At 55.9% G+C, this 17,696-nt stretch overlaps 1 protein-coding gene across 1 annotated transcript in view; it reads left to right on the top strand.

Annotated features, from left to right (window-relative positions):
• The first annotated feature begins 362 nt into the window (after positions 1-362).
• SUN2 (Sad1 and UNC84 domain containing 2) overlaps positions 363-17,696 on the top strand; it is a 19,453-nt gene continuing 2,119 nt past the window's right edge. The window contains exons 1-17 of the mRNA XM_032416591.1: positions 363-553; positions 3,231-3,389; positions 4,241-4,431; positions 4,799-4,936; positions 5,521-5,616; positions 6,006-6,099; positions 7,064-7,134; positions 9,488-9,612; positions 11,448-11,702; positions 12,098-12,175; positions 12,598-12,641; positions 13,197-13,341; positions 13,699-13,920; positions 14,246-14,330; positions 14,754-14,869; positions 15,018-15,185; positions 15,523-15,615. Coding sequence (XP_032272482.1) covers positions 3,268-3,389; positions 4,241-4,431; positions 4,799-4,936; positions 5,521-5,616; positions 6,006-6,099; positions 7,064-7,134; positions 9,488-9,612; positions 11,448-11,702; positions 12,098-12,175; positions 12,598-12,641; positions 13,197-13,341; positions 13,699-13,920; positions 14,246-14,330; positions 14,754-14,869; positions 15,018-15,185; positions 15,523-15,615 — 2,043 coding nt within the window. The 5' untranslated portion in view covers positions 363-553; positions 3,231-3,267. The remainder of the gene's footprint in view (positions 554-3,230; positions 3,390-4,240; positions 4,432-4,798; positions 4,937-5,520; positions 5,617-6,005; positions 6,100-7,063; positions 7,135-9,487; positions 9,613-11,447; positions 11,703-12,097; positions 12,176-12,597; positions 12,642-13,196; positions 13,342-13,698; positions 13,921-14,245; positions 14,331-14,753; positions 14,870-15,017; positions 15,186-15,522; positions 15,616-17,696) is intronic.

Here is a 17,696-nt window from a genome sequence, read left to right as displayed (position 1 = left end):
GCTCGGAGCGGGATCAGGTGTTTTGAGCCGCCAGGCCGGGAGTCAAGTGCGCAGTCAGGCCCGGCCGGGCCCCCACCCGCGGGCTGCAGCAGCGTCCTCCAGCGGCCCGCCGCCGCCCCCGCGCCTCCCACGCGCGGACTCCGGGCAAGGCGCGCCGGGCCACCCCCCTCCGCCACGGCCCACGCGGTGGGAGGAGCGAACCGGGGCCTTTGTGTTCAAACCGCCCAATGGGCGGTGGCAGTGGGCGGTGACGCGGGCGGGGCCTGGCCAATGGGCCGCGGCCTGTCAGCGCTGATTGGCAGGCGCACACATACACACTCGGCCACGCGCGCGCCGGCCGGCCCCACTCGCGCAGCGCGGTTGTGCGCGGGTCGCATTGTCTGCCGCGCCGTCCCGCCCGCTGGCCTCGTCCCGCGCCGCCGCTGCCCGCGCGCCCGGGGCCCCTCACCGAGCACCGCTCGCGGGATTCCGACGCGGGAAGGGGGCGCGCCCGGGCGGCGCAGCGGGCCTCGGACGCCGCCGGCCCCGCACGGAGCCGCCGCGGCAGCAGCAGGTAACCGCCGGCCGTGGGCCTCGGGCGGGTGGACGTGCGGGGCAAGGGTATGTGGGCCGGCCTCGCCCGCCTCCCCGCGGGCCGCCGACTCCCGGGGTCATCGTCGGGCCGCTCCGGCCAGGGCCGAGCTGCCCAGGCCTGGTTCTTCCTCTCCGGGCCAAGCTGGGCCGGGCTGCAGCCCCGCCCGGCGCACGCCCCTGGGCCGGTCGGGAAGGGCCAGCGCCGTGCCGGGGGCCAGCCGCCCTGACTCATCTCCGCAGCCCGCCCACTGGCCAGCCGGGAGGGCGGATGTCTCCAGGCGGGACTTCCCCGGGCACGACCTCCCCGAGAGGAGGGGAGCGAGAGCCCGGCCACCTCCGACCGGCCCAGGGGAGTGCCTGTTTTCGTGCCAGGCAGGCGGCTTCCAGGGACAGGCAGTTCCCTGCCTCTGCCTATCAGACTCTGGGAATGGGAGGAAGGCCCATTTTGTTCCGTTCTTAAAAAAAGAAACCAAACAAATAGGAGGCGGGAGTGTGACTTAGAACAGAGTGGCAGGGAAGGCGCGTGGTTGGTTAAAAAAAAAAAAAAAAAAAATCAAATGTCTGCACGTTCAGCCCGGAGGGAAAATGAGGGGAGAAGGGAGTTAGCACCTGGAGCGTTTTACAGGTCCCACGAGGGAAAGTAGTGTGAAAAGGCCCCGTGGAAGACGCCCGAGATCTAGGTTAAGTCTGAAGACTGGCTGGTTACTGCCATATAAGTTTGTGGAGGGGGGTGTGGGGGAAAGTGGAGTTGAGAGGATGTGGTTCAGCCCAGAAGTGGGGAGGGATGTGGTGTTTGAGGGTTTCTTAACTGGTGTGTGTGTGTTGGTGAGGGTGGGGTCTATTCTGATATGCAAAAGATTTGAGCTCCTAGAGGCCCTTGTTTTGTTTTGGAGGATTCAGGCCTTGACCTTTCGCATCTTCTGAAACCCAGACTCAGTTGCAAACTGTTTTGTGATACCAGGACTACAGGAAAGACTGGGAGGGCGGAGGAGGGGACTGCTGACAGTTTTCACCACCCCCTTCCACCCCCCACCCCACACACCTCCCTCTGAATATTTATATTCTTGCCAAGAGCGGCTTGAGTTGGCAGAAACATTGTTTTGTTTCTGCCCCAGGGTGAAGGCTTCCCTCCCTTCAGCAGGCAGGGGTTAAGAGGAGGAGCCTATATGGGCCTCTGGAGCTTTCAGGTGGGGAGGGCAGTCGAGGGGGTGGAATTACCTTATAAGGAGTGGAATATAGAAAAGGACCCAGGCCAACTTCCTGCTTTGGCTACTACCAATTGGTCCCTTTACCAACACAGGCCTAAAACCACGGAGGGATGCTAGGTGGGCATCCTACCTGGGAAGACGCCAGTAAGACCAAGACGTGAGGCTGCTTGTTTTTCAGAAGAGGACTTTCTAGAATTCTCCAGCTGGACTAACCAGAACTTCTGGTTTCCACATCCTTGAGTTGGGAAATATTAGTCTATGCCCTTTGTACAACATAGGGACCTAACAGTGTAAAGATCACCCAGGAATATTAGAAGTGATAATAAGTCAAAAGTACTGGGGACTCTTGAGTGGGTCTAAGTATAACAAAGACTTTGTAACATGGGCAGGCAAAGGCGCCACGTTGAGACTCCTCACATTGGTCATCTGAGATTTTGAATTTGGGTTTTTATATCTGGAAGGCTTATTAATCCTCCTTTGGTTATCAAACGCTGTCTTTTGCCTGGTCTCCTCACCTTGGCCTCCTTTGAGTCCTCGATATCAATTCCAGAGCCTTGATTTCTCACCCCATGTGCTGACTTGTTCCCTCTGGCAGAGACTGACCGAAATCCCACACCTGTCAGATCTACGCTCAAATCCTGAGTCTGTCATTCATAGGCTAGGTGACTGTGGGCAAGGTCACCCATCACCTCCGTGTCCCAGGGTCCTCCCTTGTACAATGGCAGGAATGGTACTTCCCATGTTCACAAGGATCAGAGATGGCTGTGTAAGGAGCCGGTTACCTAGGAGGCATTTAACAAAGTATTCTGTCCTCACCATCACCATCCTACCGGGATGCACTGCTGTTGCTGCACGCTAATCACTGAGGGGACACAGCATACAGACCCCTTCAGGATGGAGGTGGGGCTTACCAGGAAAAAGGTTTTCTCCAGTCCAAGTTGGATTGGCGCTGTGAATCAATGAGTACAGCCACAAGGAAAAGAAAGTGTGTCCCCTCGAAGAGAAACAGTTGGAATGAGCGCACGCACACCTCTAGGGGGAGGGCAGCATGGTGGGATGGCTGGACTGGAGCGTCTGGGCGAGGCAGCAGTGATCAGAGGCATTCAGTCAGCATCTGTCGGGTGCCTGTCGTGTTCGACGTGCTCTGCTCCGTGCCGAAGGTTGCAGAAGGTCCGGGTCTGCCTCTCAGGCAGCTCAGCATCAGGTTAACTGAAAACTAGAAAAGCCTGTGGAAAGCACCCAGAGAGGCCACCCGGGTACTAAGTGAGCCCGACGCCGGGCAGGGACTGCGGCGGGGTGGGTGCCGGCAGATGCTTAATAAATGCCCCACGTCTCCACCTCTCAGGCTGGGTTGAATGCACAGGGGGTGGACTGTTCCCTGGGAGCCAGGTCCCCAGAGATGAGCTGAGAACAACCGCAGGCCTCACATGTCCTCCTTTCTCTCCCAAGAGTCTCTCCAGGGGGAGGGTCCCCATCCTACGTCGTCATGTCCCGCCGAAGCCAGCGCCTCACGCGCTACTCCCAGGGTGACGATGATGGCGGCAGCAGCAGCGGAGGGAGTTCGGTGATGGGGAGCCAGAGCACCCTGTTTAAAGACAGTCCTCTCAGGTAGGGGATTACCGTGGATCGCAGAGGGCTCGGGCAGGTCTTCCTGTTGCCACCTCAGCGGGCAGAGATCAGATGCCCATCCGGTCGAGGGGGAACCTTCACACCTTTGAGGATGCCAGGACCCAGCACTGCCGCTTCTTCTCCCCCTGTTGCAGGCCAGGCTGTTGTCCTCATGTTCGGAGGACAGGCCGTGGGGAGAGGCAGCTTCAAGAACAAGCCAGGCCAGAACCCCCCAAAGTGCAGATGGGGTTCACAGGAGCCCCTTCTGCTATGGATAGGTGTGCCCTTCTGACCCTCCGCCCCTGACCCATGTGTACTGTCTGTAGGGCTTCAGCCGGGCCAGCGAAGCCGCCCAGGGGAGGACCAAGTCTGAGCGGCACAGCAAATGAGCTGAAGCAGGTGCCTGCCTCATCCTGCCCGGCTGGCAGATATGAGGCCCAGAGAGCAGCTCACGAGGCTTTGGCTAGTCCTAGGAGGCCAGGTCGGGTTGGTCCGGGTTTTCAGTGGGCGGTAGAAATTGGTACTGCTTTAAGCAGCACGAGAAGAAGTTAGGAGGACAGGCCGTGGGGAGCCTGTGCAAATGTGAACCCCATTTGCACAAAGTTTGGCTTTGAAGTTAGGGACCTGGATTTGAATCCTGACTCCATCACTTAACTGCTGGTGAGATTTAGAGCTAATGGGAGCCAAGAGAGCACCTGTGGTTAGCACCCACAGGAGCCTGAAAGCTGTTGGTTGCCTAGCAACAGGGCTGACCCACTCACTAGAGGCGGGCAGAGCGGCTTGCTTCCCTATTCCTGGCTGGGCTCACCTGCCTGTTCCCGGCCTCTCCCCTCCTGGCTGACCTCCCACAGGACCTTGAAGAGGAAATCCAGCAACATGAAGCGCCTCTCCCCAGCGCCCCAGCTGGGCCCCTCCTCCGACGCACACACCTCCTACTACAGCGAGTCGGTGGTCAGGGAGTCCTACTTTGGCAGCCCCCGGGCCTCCTCCCTGGCCAGGAGCTCCATCCTCGACGACCACCTGCATGGTGACTCCTACTGGAGTGAGTATCTGAGACCTTTCGCCTGGGGCTTTGCTTCCTCTGCTTCCAGTGGAAACTTAAGGTCCAAAACCTCCCCCTGAGTGGTTTCGTAAGCACTGCTGGGCCAGAGGAGGGGCTCCCCATCTTCAGAAACCCTTAGAAGGGGAGCCGAGTGTCTGAACTCGCAGGCCACGTCAGACAACGAAGTGGTCATGGAGCTGCTCCAGGCCCAGAGACCCTCCTGTGGACCCAGGGAGCTCGGGAGAAGCGGAGGGCAGTCCCATCTGTCTATCAGATGCTCCTCAAGGTGTCCCCATGAGGCCGTGTGGCATAGCCTCCTGGGAGCAGCTCTCGGCCCCCGGAGAACCCCGCGTTCTTCCCTCCGCAGGTGAGGACTTGCGGGTGAGGAGGAGGAGGGGCACGGGCGGCACGGAGAGCAGCAAACTCAACGGGCTTGCTGAGAACAAGAGCTCCGAGGACTTCCTGGGCTCTTCCTCGGGCTACTCTTCTGAGGATGACTTCGCAGGTAGGTGACGCCTCGGGGATACACTCCAGCAGCTCCTGGGACTGCTGGGGCGGTGATGGGGGAGGCCCAGGGAAGGTGACCCCCTGACCGCCTGAGAGAGCACAGTATCCGGCGGGCCTCTCCACAGACCAGCCGGGCATCCCCCCCACCCCCGTGCCACCACGGCACCCTGAACCAGGCCTGGGGGACCCTTAACACACCTTGACTGCCCTGTCCCCATCAGTCTGAGCAGCCTGTGGTCAACTCCATTGTGTTTGACTTGTGTCCAGCCAGTACTTAACATGGGGCTTCACATAGAGGAGGGGCTTGACCCCTTTAGTCTAGTTCTGAACGATGGTTTGAAGGACTGCTGGTGAGGAGAGGGATGCAGACGAGAAGCTCAAAGCAAACAAAATGTCAGAAGCCTACCACTTCATTCCTTTGACAGACGTTTACTGACCTGCTGGGGGCCAGCCTGTGCGATGCAAAGGAGAGTGATAGGTGGTCTCAGCTCACAGTCGAAGGAGACAACTAATAGGCAGTCTCCATATCTCTGGGCCCGTAAAAGTGAGGACAGACTGAGTGTGGCCTCTCTGTCCCTGCAGGATACTCGGAGACTGACCACCGTGATTCAGGTTCACGGTTAAGGAACGCCGTCTCCTGGGCAGCCTCTTGTTTCTGGACGCTTGTCACTTCTCCAGGTGGGTGCTGGCTATTCTGTGCATGATTATTTCCATTCTCTACAGCAGCCCCTTCTCCCCGCTTCTCCCTGTGGTTGGGCAGCCCACCAAGAGACCATAGGACCATCAGGGAAAGCTCATTCTAGAATAATCACTGGAGACCAGGAGCCATAGTAACATTCTAGCATTCTTGGGTGGAGGGGCAGGAGCAGCTGCGGAGCCGGATGGAGGATGTTGGCAGACTGGGCAGGTGGGATCAGAGGAACGGGGTGGCCTCGGACAGGACAGAGGTGCTCTGGCAGCTCAGGCTTGGGGGTGGGGGCGGCAGGTGGACAGAGCGGTGCTCTGAACCATGACCTGCAGGCCTCTGGCTCAGGGTGACACTTAGGCCTTGCCGGTCCCTCTTGTAGGCCGGCTCTTTGGCCTCCTCTACTGGTGGGTTGGCACCACCTGGTATCGCCTGACGACAGCTGCCTCTCTTCTCGATGTCTTCGTTTTAACCAGGTGAGCAAGACCCCCACTTTGACAATGAATCCGGAAGCCCTGGGACGGAAGGGACCCATAAAGCTCCTAAACCCCTAGATGTCATCTCTCTGAAGGTGGTTGTCCCAGTTCACGGATAGCTTTTATCAGTGAGCAGACTCCCCAGAGCCCCTCTTTGCCTGACAGATGATGGGACTGAGTCAGGTGTTTTCCAAACCAATAGCTCTCTTCAGGGAGTGTTCTGGAATTACGGGTTCCTGTTTCTTAGATTCTTCCTGCTAAATGCCAGCCCCATCTGGCCACTTCTGTGTCTGCCGAGCCTGGCCTTTCTCCTGCTGGTCAGGTTTTAGGCTCCGGCCAACAAGTGGTGTTGCCAAGAAAGTTCGGTTTCCCTCTTGGCCCCGTGGCAGTCTAGAACCCAGTGTTCTCCGAGGCATGTTCAGAAGCCAGGAATAGTGCTGCGTGAGGATGCTGTGGGTTTCTTTCCCAAGCCCCTGAGCCAGCAGAGCCAGGAAAGAAGACTGAGCCAGGAAGTCCGGGTCCTCCGGCCGTAGTCCTGGCTGGGTGGTCGGCCAGCTGTGCTGAGAGGGGCAAGGATGGACCTGTATCACCAGAAGAAGGTTCCTCATTTTTCTAAAAGAAAACATTGTTTAAGGAGTTCTGTATTTTTTTTTTTTTCCTAGAATTGCTTGCTTAGAGGACCTCTGTATATGAAAATTTCAGGTTTTTCAAGACCCCATGTTTTTTAAGTAACATCAATAAAATTCAGAGAGTCCGAATTCTCCCCATTATTCCAAGACCTACAGGTAAAGCTCTAAAGTGTCCGGCCCTGGGGAGATGAGACACTTCAGGGCACCCCACTCCAACTCTAGTTTAGCACTCAGGAAAAGCCTCTGCAGACTCCCCGTGGGGATAAAGAGGCCCGAATGCCCTCTTGACACCTCCGCCGCACCCCCCCCCCACACTGTCCCCTCCTGTGGTCCAGGCGCTTCTCGTCTGTGAAGACATTCCTGTGGTTCCTCTTGCTGCTGCTGCTCATGACCGGCCTGACCTATGGTGAGCTTGCCCGGGGCTGCAGGGGAGGGGTAGGATGAGCATGCCGGGCCAAAACGGCGCTGGCGTGCCAGAGGGGCAGGGCAGGGTGTGGGTGGGGGCTGGCGCTGAGCAGAGATGTGAAAACCACAGGGACCGTGATGACCTACAGGAAAGGGAAGGAGGCAGGATGAGTGGGATCAGACTGAGCCTGGGCAGCTCCCAAGCCCCAGGCCAGTCCTGTCTGGCTCTCCTGGGTCCTCACTGACCCATGCAGCATTCTCAGGGTGCCCAGTGGGTGAGAGGGGATATGCCCCAGTCCACTGACCTGGTCCTGTTTGGGGGCCTGCTCTGGACTGCCTGGCATATCTAGAGCATTCTTGGAGCCACCTGGCTCAGGACATGCCCTAAAACAGCAGCACTGGGGTAAAAGCCAGGATCTTGACACTGTTAGTAGTAGTCCTTTTCCCTCCATTTGAAAGCAGGACATCTTCTGGGTGAGTGAATTCTTACGACGTCAAGTTCAATCTTTAACTATCTTTGAGATCGAAACAAAGTAGTAAAGAGAAGCATGCTCTTTTATACTAATATAGCTCATTTATAAGGTGCTTGACATTGTTCCAGTCTCTATCCTAGGACTATTTTGTGTGTTTTACGTAGTTGTAATAATTATGTGTATATATTTTGTGTTCAGCTTGTAATCTGACAGTATCATAGGAGTCTCACAATTCCATAGGAGTTGCCTCTATGGCCCCCAGCCTGTTTTAATGATTGTACCAATCTACAATTAATTGATAGAGACCATGCCTTATTTTTTTTAGAGTTGATTTTTTTAAGTTTTTATTTATTTATTTGAGAGAGAGACACAGATTGAGTGGGGAGGAGAGGGACAAGCAGACTCCCCGATGAGCAGGGAGCCCAAGGTGGGGCTCGATCCCAGGACCCTGAGATCATAACCTGAGCCGAAAGCAGATGCTTAATGGGCTGAGCCACCCAGGCGCCCCTGGAGTTGGTTTTATAGGTTTAGCATCTACTCAACTTGTATTTACTGAATAGCAAGGTAGAAAATTTTTCCAAGTGTTGATTTCCTTTTTGTTTCCTGTTACAAGAACAGCTTGTTCATGTCCAGTGGAAACTGGGCATCACCCTTAAAATAAGAATGATCCTTTACAGTTGTATAGCTTTGTTCATGAGTTACCTCCGATAATTTGAGTTTCACCGCAGCCTTGTGGGGTTGATGGAGTTGATGTCCCAGCGGCATCTCTCACGAAGAGATGCGAGATGCGTGTGGAGAGTCTGAAAGGCGGGGGGAGTGGCCCGCTTCGGGAGGGGAGTGCATGAAGTGAGGCGTGTCCAGAGGGACTGACTGAAAGCCTGGGGGGCGTGTGATTCCCGCTGCACTTGCTCCCAGCCAATGACTGAGTGGCAGGTGTGGTCCTACCCGGATGGAGACGCATGCAGCTTTTCAGTTGCCCTCATCCCCACACACACATGCATGTGCCCAGCTCAGGAGTAAACGCATCACAAGCAGATGACCCCTAAAGCAAGATGCAAGTGTCCCTGTGGCTGTAGCACCCTCTCTTAGCAGGTGTCTTGTTTTAGTGATTCTCAATCACAGTAGTCCATGAGAGTTACCTGGGGAGCTTGTGTTTTTCTTTTTTATAAGTAGGCTCCATGCCCAGCATGGTGGGCTTGAACTCATGACCCTGAGATCAAGAGTCAGACACTTAACCAACTGAGCCACCCAGGGGCCCCTCCTGAGGAGCTTTTAAGACTCACCTACAGGGACAGTGCGGTGGCTCGGTTGGGCATCCAACTCTTGGTTTCGGCTTAGGTCATGATCTTGGGCTCGTGGGATCAAGCCCCGCATCAGGCTCCGCGCCTCTCTCCCTCTCCCTCTGCTCCTCCCCCAACTCTCTTTCTCTAAAGTAAGTAAGTAAAATCTTTCACCTCACCTACAGAAGGATCCCCCAGACCAGTGAATTCATGCTCTAGAGAGTGGGGCCAGATACTGGGTATTTTAAAAGCTTCCTGGGTGATTCTGATGGACATTCGGGAGTGGCCTCTGGTTCTACCGCTGGATCATCCCTAGCTTATTAGAGCCATGTTCTCTGAGTTTTGCCATCCAGAGAAAGATGAGGGTTCCTGAGAGATGTGAGAACGCATATACTCTGGGACTGTCGGGTGGAAGTTACCGCCTCAGAGAATGATGGGAACCTCCATTCCACCACCCCTCCATCCCTTCCAGAAGAAACGCAGCTCACAGGAATGAGACAGGCTGCTAATAACCCGTGTTGATTAGGCTGCCCTCTTCAGCAGCTTATGCCTTCCTGCTCTTGGCCACTGGCCTGGATAACCCCCTCTCCTCTGTGGACAGGCGCTTGGTATTTCTACCCGTATGGGCTGCAGACATTCCACCCTGCTGTGGTTTCCTGGTGGGCAGCGAAGAGCAGCGGCAGACAGCAGGACGTGTGCGAGTCCAGAGACTTGTCCCACTTCCAGGTGAGGGTCGCGGGTCCTCGCTCTGCCTGTGTTTGTAGTTGATTTCCCTGCCCTTACACCTTACATACAGGGCTGAGAAGAGGCGTCGTCCTCGCTGATAAACTGCCTTGTCTCCCAGGACACCCCTTTCTATACGGTTTGGGGTGCAGGTACTGGGGGAGCAGTTTGCTTGTGCTTAAATAGGACTTCAAACTGTCCCAAAGTTAGTTGCCGTCTTAAGCACAGAAAACCGAAGGAAAAAGAATGAGACCAATCGTTTTGTCTACTTTTGTTCCTTTGTAATATAATTTCATAAATATTTACTAAGCATCTTCTACGAATAAGGTGATATGTTCGTCAGTTACCAATTACTACAAGTAAATCACTCCTAAGATCAGTGCCTTAAAACTACAAGCATTTGATTAGCTCACGAGTCTGGGGCTCCTCTGGGTGGCTTCTCTGGGCTAAGCAAGGACCGGCTGATCTAGCCTGGGCTCCCTTGTGTGTCTGCAGCTGGCTGTGCACCACACCTGCTTTTCTCGTCCAGCAGGCTAGCCTGAGCTTGTTCTCATAGCAGCTGACCATGGTTCCGTGAGAGCAGAATCAGGCCTACATTCAGAACTGTCCCTTCCACCACATTCTAGGCCGAAGGCAGTCTCAAAGCCAGGCTACATTCCAAGAGGGGGACATAGACGCCACCTCTTGATGGGAGCACCTGCAAGCCCACACTGCAGAGGGTGCGAATACAGGGCAGAGGGTAGAACGGGGGCCAGTTTTGCAGCCCAGGCTGTGTCCTCAAGGAGCCTGCAGTCCAGTGGGGGTGACAAGTGCCCAGATAACCAGAATGTGTGCGTGTGACAATGAAAATTTAAAATTCTTTACTCCCTAAATATATTTGAATTTTTCTTGCATCTTGCTGAATCTAATTGGCTAACACATTTTTAACCATTTATGTTGGTGGATATTACTTTCCTCACCATCATGTTATCATTTCATAAAATAATAACCTATTTTGGCATTATAACTTTCCTTTTTGTAATCATTAGTAAAGATGTTAAATACAATTTCAGGACCACCTTTTCTGTGCAAAGGGGGAGTATATCTTTGTACTTGCTTACATTTGCATAAAGACATGAATGAGAATCGTTGCTTGGTTTGGGAGCAGGTGGTGGTTGAGAGCACCAGGTGGATAGGGACACAGGTTAGAATAACTTACTGTTTGCTTTTTGAGTCCTGCAAATGTACGGCCTATTTAAAAAATTTTAAAAATCAGAAGCAACTTCTGCGCTTAGGAGGTTCCTGTCTTTAACTGACAGTTGACAGATTATATCTTCCCTTGGCAAAGATTTTTGTTTTTAAGCCAGCAAGTTTCTAAAAATTCATAGCATGCTATCAGGTGCAACCCTCAAGTCCAAATGACTTCTATTTTCTCTGTGGGCCCTCCAATTAAAGAGAAGAAAAGAAAGCCTTTTCAAATTATTTTGTCTTTTAGCCCTAGTTCTCTTGGACAGACTTAGTGGGAGCTGCTGAAGTCAGCAGCTGAACCCCTCGGCCCCTCACTTTCTGGCATGCGCACCCATGTAGCAGAGGGAAGGGGGCTGGGGTCAGCCCAGCAGGCCACACAGTCCCCTGCGGCTCCCTCCTTGCTATGTCCCCGCTCACCTGGCCCACACCCACTCCTCCTTGGGGATCAGACCCTTCCGGGCCACATGTGTCCAGCGTCCTGTGCCGCACGGTCACCACACGTCAGCAGCCTTAGGGCACCCGGGTTCCCTGCTGGCGTCCTCCCCTACCTGTGGGGCACAGAGCGTCCTCTGTCACTCACCTCCATGGCTTTTCCCTCCCCACCCCGCCAGGCTGAGCAGCGCATCTTGTCCCAGGTCCACTCTCTGGAGCGGCGTCTGGAAGCTCTCGCTGCTGAATTTTCCTCCAACTGGCAGAAGGAGGCTATTCGGCTGGAGCGGCTGGAGCTGCGGCAGGGAGCCGCTGGTGGGGGAGGCCACGTGGGCCTGAGCCAGGACGACACCCTGGCGCTTCTGGAGGGGCTGGTGAGCCGCCGTGAGGCTGCCCTGAAGGAGGACTTCCGCAGGGACACCGCCGCTCGGATCCAGGTCTCTGAGCAGGAGCGGAGTGGCGTTTGGGTGGCGCGGTGGGTGTATGGGATGGAGGGGCAAGGCCCTGTGCACCCTGACATGACAGAGACAGCAGTGTGTCACTTGGCAGTTACCTTCTCTAAGCCTTCGTTCCCTGTAAAATGGAGGCTCTCGTGTTTACCCTTGCACCCCCACCCAGTCGTGCGAGCACAAGACTGTAGAGTGCCTGGCACAAGAGGTGTGCAGTTAGATCCAGGGAGTCTTGCATGTTCCCAAGGAGCACTGGAGAAGAAAGGCCAGGAGCTGAAGTTCGCAGTCAGACAGGCCTGGTTCAAGTTCCCATCCGACCCCGTACTGGCTAAGTTCCCTCTGCCTGTAACTCCGGAAAGTCCTCAGCCTCTCTCCTCTGACAGGAAGAACTGGTCACCCTGAGAGCAGAGCATCAACAAGACTCCGAAGACCTCTTTAAGAAAATTGTCCAGGCTTCCCAGGTCGGTGGGGCCCTTATCCAGTTCAACATCTGCTCTTGGGCTGAGACAGCGTAGATCTCCCGAAGGGCCTGCTTAGACACCAGATGGGGTGGGGGTAGAGTCCCCTGACTTCTGCTGAGGGCCGAACCCACGGGCCCTGGAATGCTTTGCAGGGACGCGCTGGGGCATGCTTGAGGAAGGGGGGCTTTCAGGAGGTCTGTTGTGCTGGGTATAACATGCCGAGTGAATGAATGAGTGAATGAATGAATGCCGAAGTGTGCCAGCAGGGAGACTCTCTTGGGGACCTTGACCAGGAGGTGTTTAAGGTTTGCCAGGGTGGGGCTGTAGTGAAACAAAGACTCCAAAGGGAACAGATCCTGCTCCGGGAGACCGGTTGCTGTGAGCTTGGCATTTGTTGTATCTGTGCCTTCTTCTCGCTACAGGAGTCTGAGGCTCGACTCCAGCAGCTGAAGTCTGAGTGGCAGAGGTAATGGGCACTGCCATCTGGCCTAGGCCTGCTCCTCCCTGCGCCTTCCCCCCACACCCAGGCAGGCCTGGGGAGCAGAGCCCCAGAGCAGAGAGGGGATGGCTGAAACCTAGCTCAGGAACACCTGCTTAGAGTCTGTCCTTAAGATGCGAGAGAGGTTGGGTATAGGAGGCACTGCAGGAGAACTGGGGTTTGTGGGTTTGGGTGTAGACATGCCATTTTTTCTGTCCACACTCATGTAGGCTGCCTTCCCATACCCCAGACATGCGTATGTGTGGAGGGTGGGAGAGGCCGAGGCAGAGTGAATTATGGATCTGGGGTTAGAAAGGGAACAGGGTAAGAATTTATTCCTTGGGATAAGCAAACCAGTTCGTAGGCGCCGGGGCTGTGGTCCCCAGGCCAGGGTCCCCAGGTGTAGGCCTTGCGTGCACCTGCGGGTGATGAGCACACACTTCTATTGGGAGCCAACGAGGGGATCCTCTTGTGTTCCTCAGCACGGCCTCACCCCTCACCAGGGAGCCAAGGCTTACACTTTTCTCCTCTCTTCGGGAATAGGATGACCCAAGAGGCCGTCCGAGAGAACTCCATGAAGGAGCTGGGGCGGCTGGAGGGCCAGCTGGCAGCCCTGAGCCTCAAGCAGAGCTCCGTGGCAGACCAAGTGGGCCTCCTGCCCCAGCAGCTGCAGGCCGTGAGGGATGACGTAAGTTGGAACCACCCAAGTCCCCTGCTGAACACCCTGTCCTCGGAGGGCATCTGTCCTAGGAGCCCATATGGCAAAGAGCCTATTTGCCCAACCGGCCCCTGCTTGGGACTTGGCACAGATGTTGGCTTTCTTTGACCAGAGCTCTTCCGGTTTTGTTTTCAATAACGTGGAGGGTTGTGCATAACTCTTTCCTCCGTGTGGGTTAGCAGGATTTGCTGGCCCGGCCCTCCCCTCCCAGGCTTGTGCTCCTTCCCTACCCCTTCTACTCAAGCCAGGCACCACCCTGCCCTGGCCTGGGCCACCAGAGCAACACTGTCCCTGTGAGCCTCTCAGAGACCTTTTTTCGGTACCCAGGTGGAGTCTCAGTTCCCCGCCTGGGTCAGTCAGTTCCTTCTCCGAGGTGGAGGAACCCGCACGGGGCTCCTTCAGCGAGAGGAGATGCAAGCTCAGCTGCAGGAGCTGGAGAGCAAGATCCTTGCCCACGTGGCCGAGATGCAGGGCAAGTCAGCGAGGGAGGCCGCGGCCAGCCTGGGGCTGACGCTGCAGAAGGAAGGCGTGATCGGGGTGACAGAGGAGGTAAGGACTGTGTGGCCCCTGGAACAGCCCCACCCCCTGACACAGTGTTCTCTTTCCTGGGAGCCATAGACCTGCACAGTCCCAACTCTGCCGGCTTCCTGGTGTGTTCAAGGCCTAAGGGATATCTACCTTACCTCTCAACATGCAAGAGGCTCTGATGTTGGCTTTGGGGCTGGTGGGGGTGGGAGTGGGGGGACACCTAGGGAAGTGGTGTGTGTGGCTGGATGCCAGTGTGTGGTGCAGGATAGGGGGGGCCCCCAGTAGTAGGGGCTTAAGGGTGGGCAAGTCTCCTTCTCCTGGCAGCCGCCCTGGGCACTTCTTTTAGCAGGTGCAGCGCATTGTAAACCAGGCCCTGAAGCGCTACAGTGAGGACCGCATCGGGATGGTGGACTACGCTCTGGAATCAGGAGGTGTGTGTGCACTCTCCCCCCTTTGCAGAGCCTTTGTCCTGCTGCTGGCCAGGTCCCCGTCCTGGCCGGCCCTCTGGCATTGGCCGGGGCAGCCATGTTGCTAGGCGAGTGGAGCTTGAGATCAGCACACATCACTCACAACGAAGGCAAGTGAAGAAGCTTAGGAGAAGTCTGGATGAACTGAACACCACTGTTGGCCAGGGAGAGGCTGACGTTTACAGTTATTCTGTAGTTGGATATAGTTGAAGTACACAGACTAGGCCCGGGGCATCTGCCCTCCATCCTCAGAGAGGACATGGCAATAGCCGTCCCCACCTGGGTTCCCTGGGCTGGTGAGATGCACTGGTGTCTGGGTTGCCCACCCTCCCTCCCCTGCTGGGGTCCAGCTCCAGGTGCCCACACTGCCTTGCTTTCCTGTCTTAGGGGCTAGTGTTATCAGCACCCGGTGTTCCGAGACCTATGAGACCAAGACGGCCCTCCTCAGCCTCTTCGGCATCCCCCTGTGGTACCACTCACAGTCACCCCGAGTCATTCTCCAGGTAGGCACCCAAAGAGGGCAGCAGCAGGGGCCCCGAGCAGTCACCTGTGTAGCTGGGGGACTCCCATCCTGGGGTCAGCAAAAGCTGTGCTCAGGGTGGGCTATCTTTGTCACCAGCCCTACGCTGACCCAGCTTCCTTCCCCTCCAGCCAGACGTGCACCCAGGCAACTGCTGGGCCTTCCAGGGGCCCCAGGGCTTTGCCGTGGTTCGCCTCTCTGCCCGCATCCGCCCCACTGCTGTCACCTTAGAGCATGTCCCCAAGTCCTTGTCGCCCAACAGCACCATCTCCAGTGCCCCCAAGGACTTCTCCATCTTTGTGAGTACCTGTGGGGGGCTAGGGGGGCTACAGGACCCTGTGAGCCTCTACGAGGACCAAGCTGGGATCTGTTCTTTGGCTGGGAAGAAAGGAGCATATTTGGAAGAGAGAGCAGCAGGGTGGGAAATGGTACCTCAGTCCCAGTTATCTTAGGCTGCACTGGAAGAAACCGGGTCCAGGGCTCAGGCCCCCTACAGTCTCACTAAGGCTGCTGCCTGATCTGCTAGTGTGGGAAGGGACCAGTATGGGAACAGGAAGGGAGAACATTCCTCCCTGGGGGGGGCTGGGGCACTTGTCTAGTGCAAGATCTTCCCTCCATCCCTTGTTCTCTTTTCAGGGGTTTGATGAAGACCTGCAGCAAGAGGGGACACTTCTTGGCCAGTTCACCTACGACCAGGATGGGGAGCCCATTCAGACCTTCTATTTTCAGGTACAAGACTCTGCTATGCTAGCAGACGTGGCGTACTCACTTCCCCAACCACTCAGCAGACAGTTTCTGAGCACTCACCGTGGGCCGGGCACTGGGGGCTCAGGGCAAGAAAAAGTGCAACCCCTGCCTTCCAAGAGCTCAAGGTAGGGAACAGGGACAGCTGTCCAAGTGGGACGGGAGAGGCACCACCTAGATGTCAGCACAGGGGAGGGTCCCATCCCAGACAGGGAGCATGGAAAAGGCTGCCCGGAAAGGGCAGTTGTCTGAGGGTGATCCAGCTGGGCCTCAGGCGGTACAGCATGGCTAGGGCACGCAGGGAGGGCGCTTGCCTCAACCTGAGTGGGCATCAGTCTCCCAGGCCCTTGTTAGAAATGCAGATTCCCAGTCTCTACCCCAGGAGATAGGCTCCCAGGTTCCAACAGCCCTAAGGAATCAATGTTCTTTTTTTTTTTTTAAGACTTTATTTGAGGGCGCCTGGGTGGCTCAGTTGTTAAGCGTCTGCCTTCAGCTCAGGTCATGATCCCAGGGTCCTGGGATCGAGCCCCGCATCAGGCTCCCTGCTCTGCAGGGAGCCTGCTTCTCCCTCTCCCACTCCCCCTGCTTGTATTCCCTCTCTCGCTGTGTCGCTCTCTGTCAAATAAATAAAACCTTAAAAAAAAAAAATTTTATTTGAGAGAGAGTGCACATGAGTGGCGGGGGGGAGGGCAAGAAGAGGGAGAAACAGACTCCCCACTGAGCAGGGAACTCAATGCAGGGCTCAATCCCAGGACCCCGGGATCGTGACCTGTATCCGAAGGCAGCTACTTAACCGACTGAGCCACCCAGGCGCCCCAGGAATCAATATTCTAACAAGCAGCCCAGATGACTGCTGTGCAGGGGGCTTGAGAGCTACACCAGGGGTGAAGAATTGGATGAGGTGGCGAAGGGACAGTGGGGGGAAGGGAGGCTGGAGAGAGGCAGGCCTGGCTACCAGGCCAAAGACTTCTGGCCCTGATGGGCACTGCCATGTTTTCGGCAGAGAAGTGACAATACCTTATTGTAAGATCACTGTGACCATGCGGAAATGGTGAGTTTAGGGGACAAGACCAGTCAGGAAGTGGCTGCAGAGAGAGGGTGTGAGGAGGGAGAGGTGGATACACAGTTGGGAGGCCAAGGGTCAGGCTGGACAGAAGTGGGGAAGGGGGAAGAAGGGGATGGCTTCCAGAGGTGCCAAGAGGCAGGCTAATGCAGGGGGGGTTTGGCCACCAAGTCTGAGGCACCTGTGGGATGGTCCAGTGGAGGGATCAGGGGAACTAGACACAAAGACTGAGCGGTCAGCTCCAGGGTGGTAACTGAACCAGCGGAGTGCTCAGGGATGGGTGTAGACTGAGCCTTTAGGAGAAGGTAGAGGACAAGAGGCTGTGTGGAAGGCCAGAAGGAGACAGGAAGAATAGGAAAGCACTGTGCCTACTGGCATCAAACCAGGGCAAATTTGCTCCAAAAGCTCACTCAAAAATTGTGGCTTTTTGAGCAAAGAGAACCAGAGGCCTGGGGCGCCTGGGTGGCTCAGTGGTTAAGCATCTGCCTTCGGCTCAGGTCATGATCCCAGGGTCCTGGGATCGAGCCCCGCATCGGGCTCCCTGCTCAGCGAGAAGCCTGCTTCTCCCTCTCCCACTCCCCCTGCTTGTGTTCCCTCTCTCGCTGTGTCTCTCTCTGTCAAATAAATAAATAAAATCTTAAAAAAAAAAAACAAAAAACAAAACCAGAGGCCTGATGAGAACTTGAGAGAGAATAATTCTGCCTAATTCAGAGTAAAAAGATTCTTTTCCAGTGTCAACATCTATCAAACCCTCCACAAAGGTAATTCAGTCCACTGACAGTAATAGCTCCTATGAATCTGTCAGTTTGGGATGAATTTCGCTGGTCCTCAGCTACACGGCCATTTGTATGTGGCTGTGGGTCAGTGGCCCCTGGAGGACCTCTGAAGCCCCTGGAGCTCCTTGGCTCATAGGCTGGAAACTGCTTCATGGTCTGATGACAGGAGCTTGGAAGCCCACTTCTCTGTAGAGGCCGATGGGCGGGGGGGGGGGGGGGGGGGGGGG

The sequence above is a fragment of the Phoca vitulina genome, unplaced genomic scaffold, assembly GCF_004348235.1.
Source record: "Phoca vitulina isolate PV1807 unplaced genomic scaffold, GSC_HSeal_1.0 scaffold19, whole genome shotgun sequence".
NCBI classification, from domain to species: Eukaryota; Metazoa; Chordata; class Mammalia; order Carnivora; family Phocidae; genus Phoca; species Phoca vitulina.
This window is presented reverse-complemented; position numbering and strand designations above follow the sequence as displayed.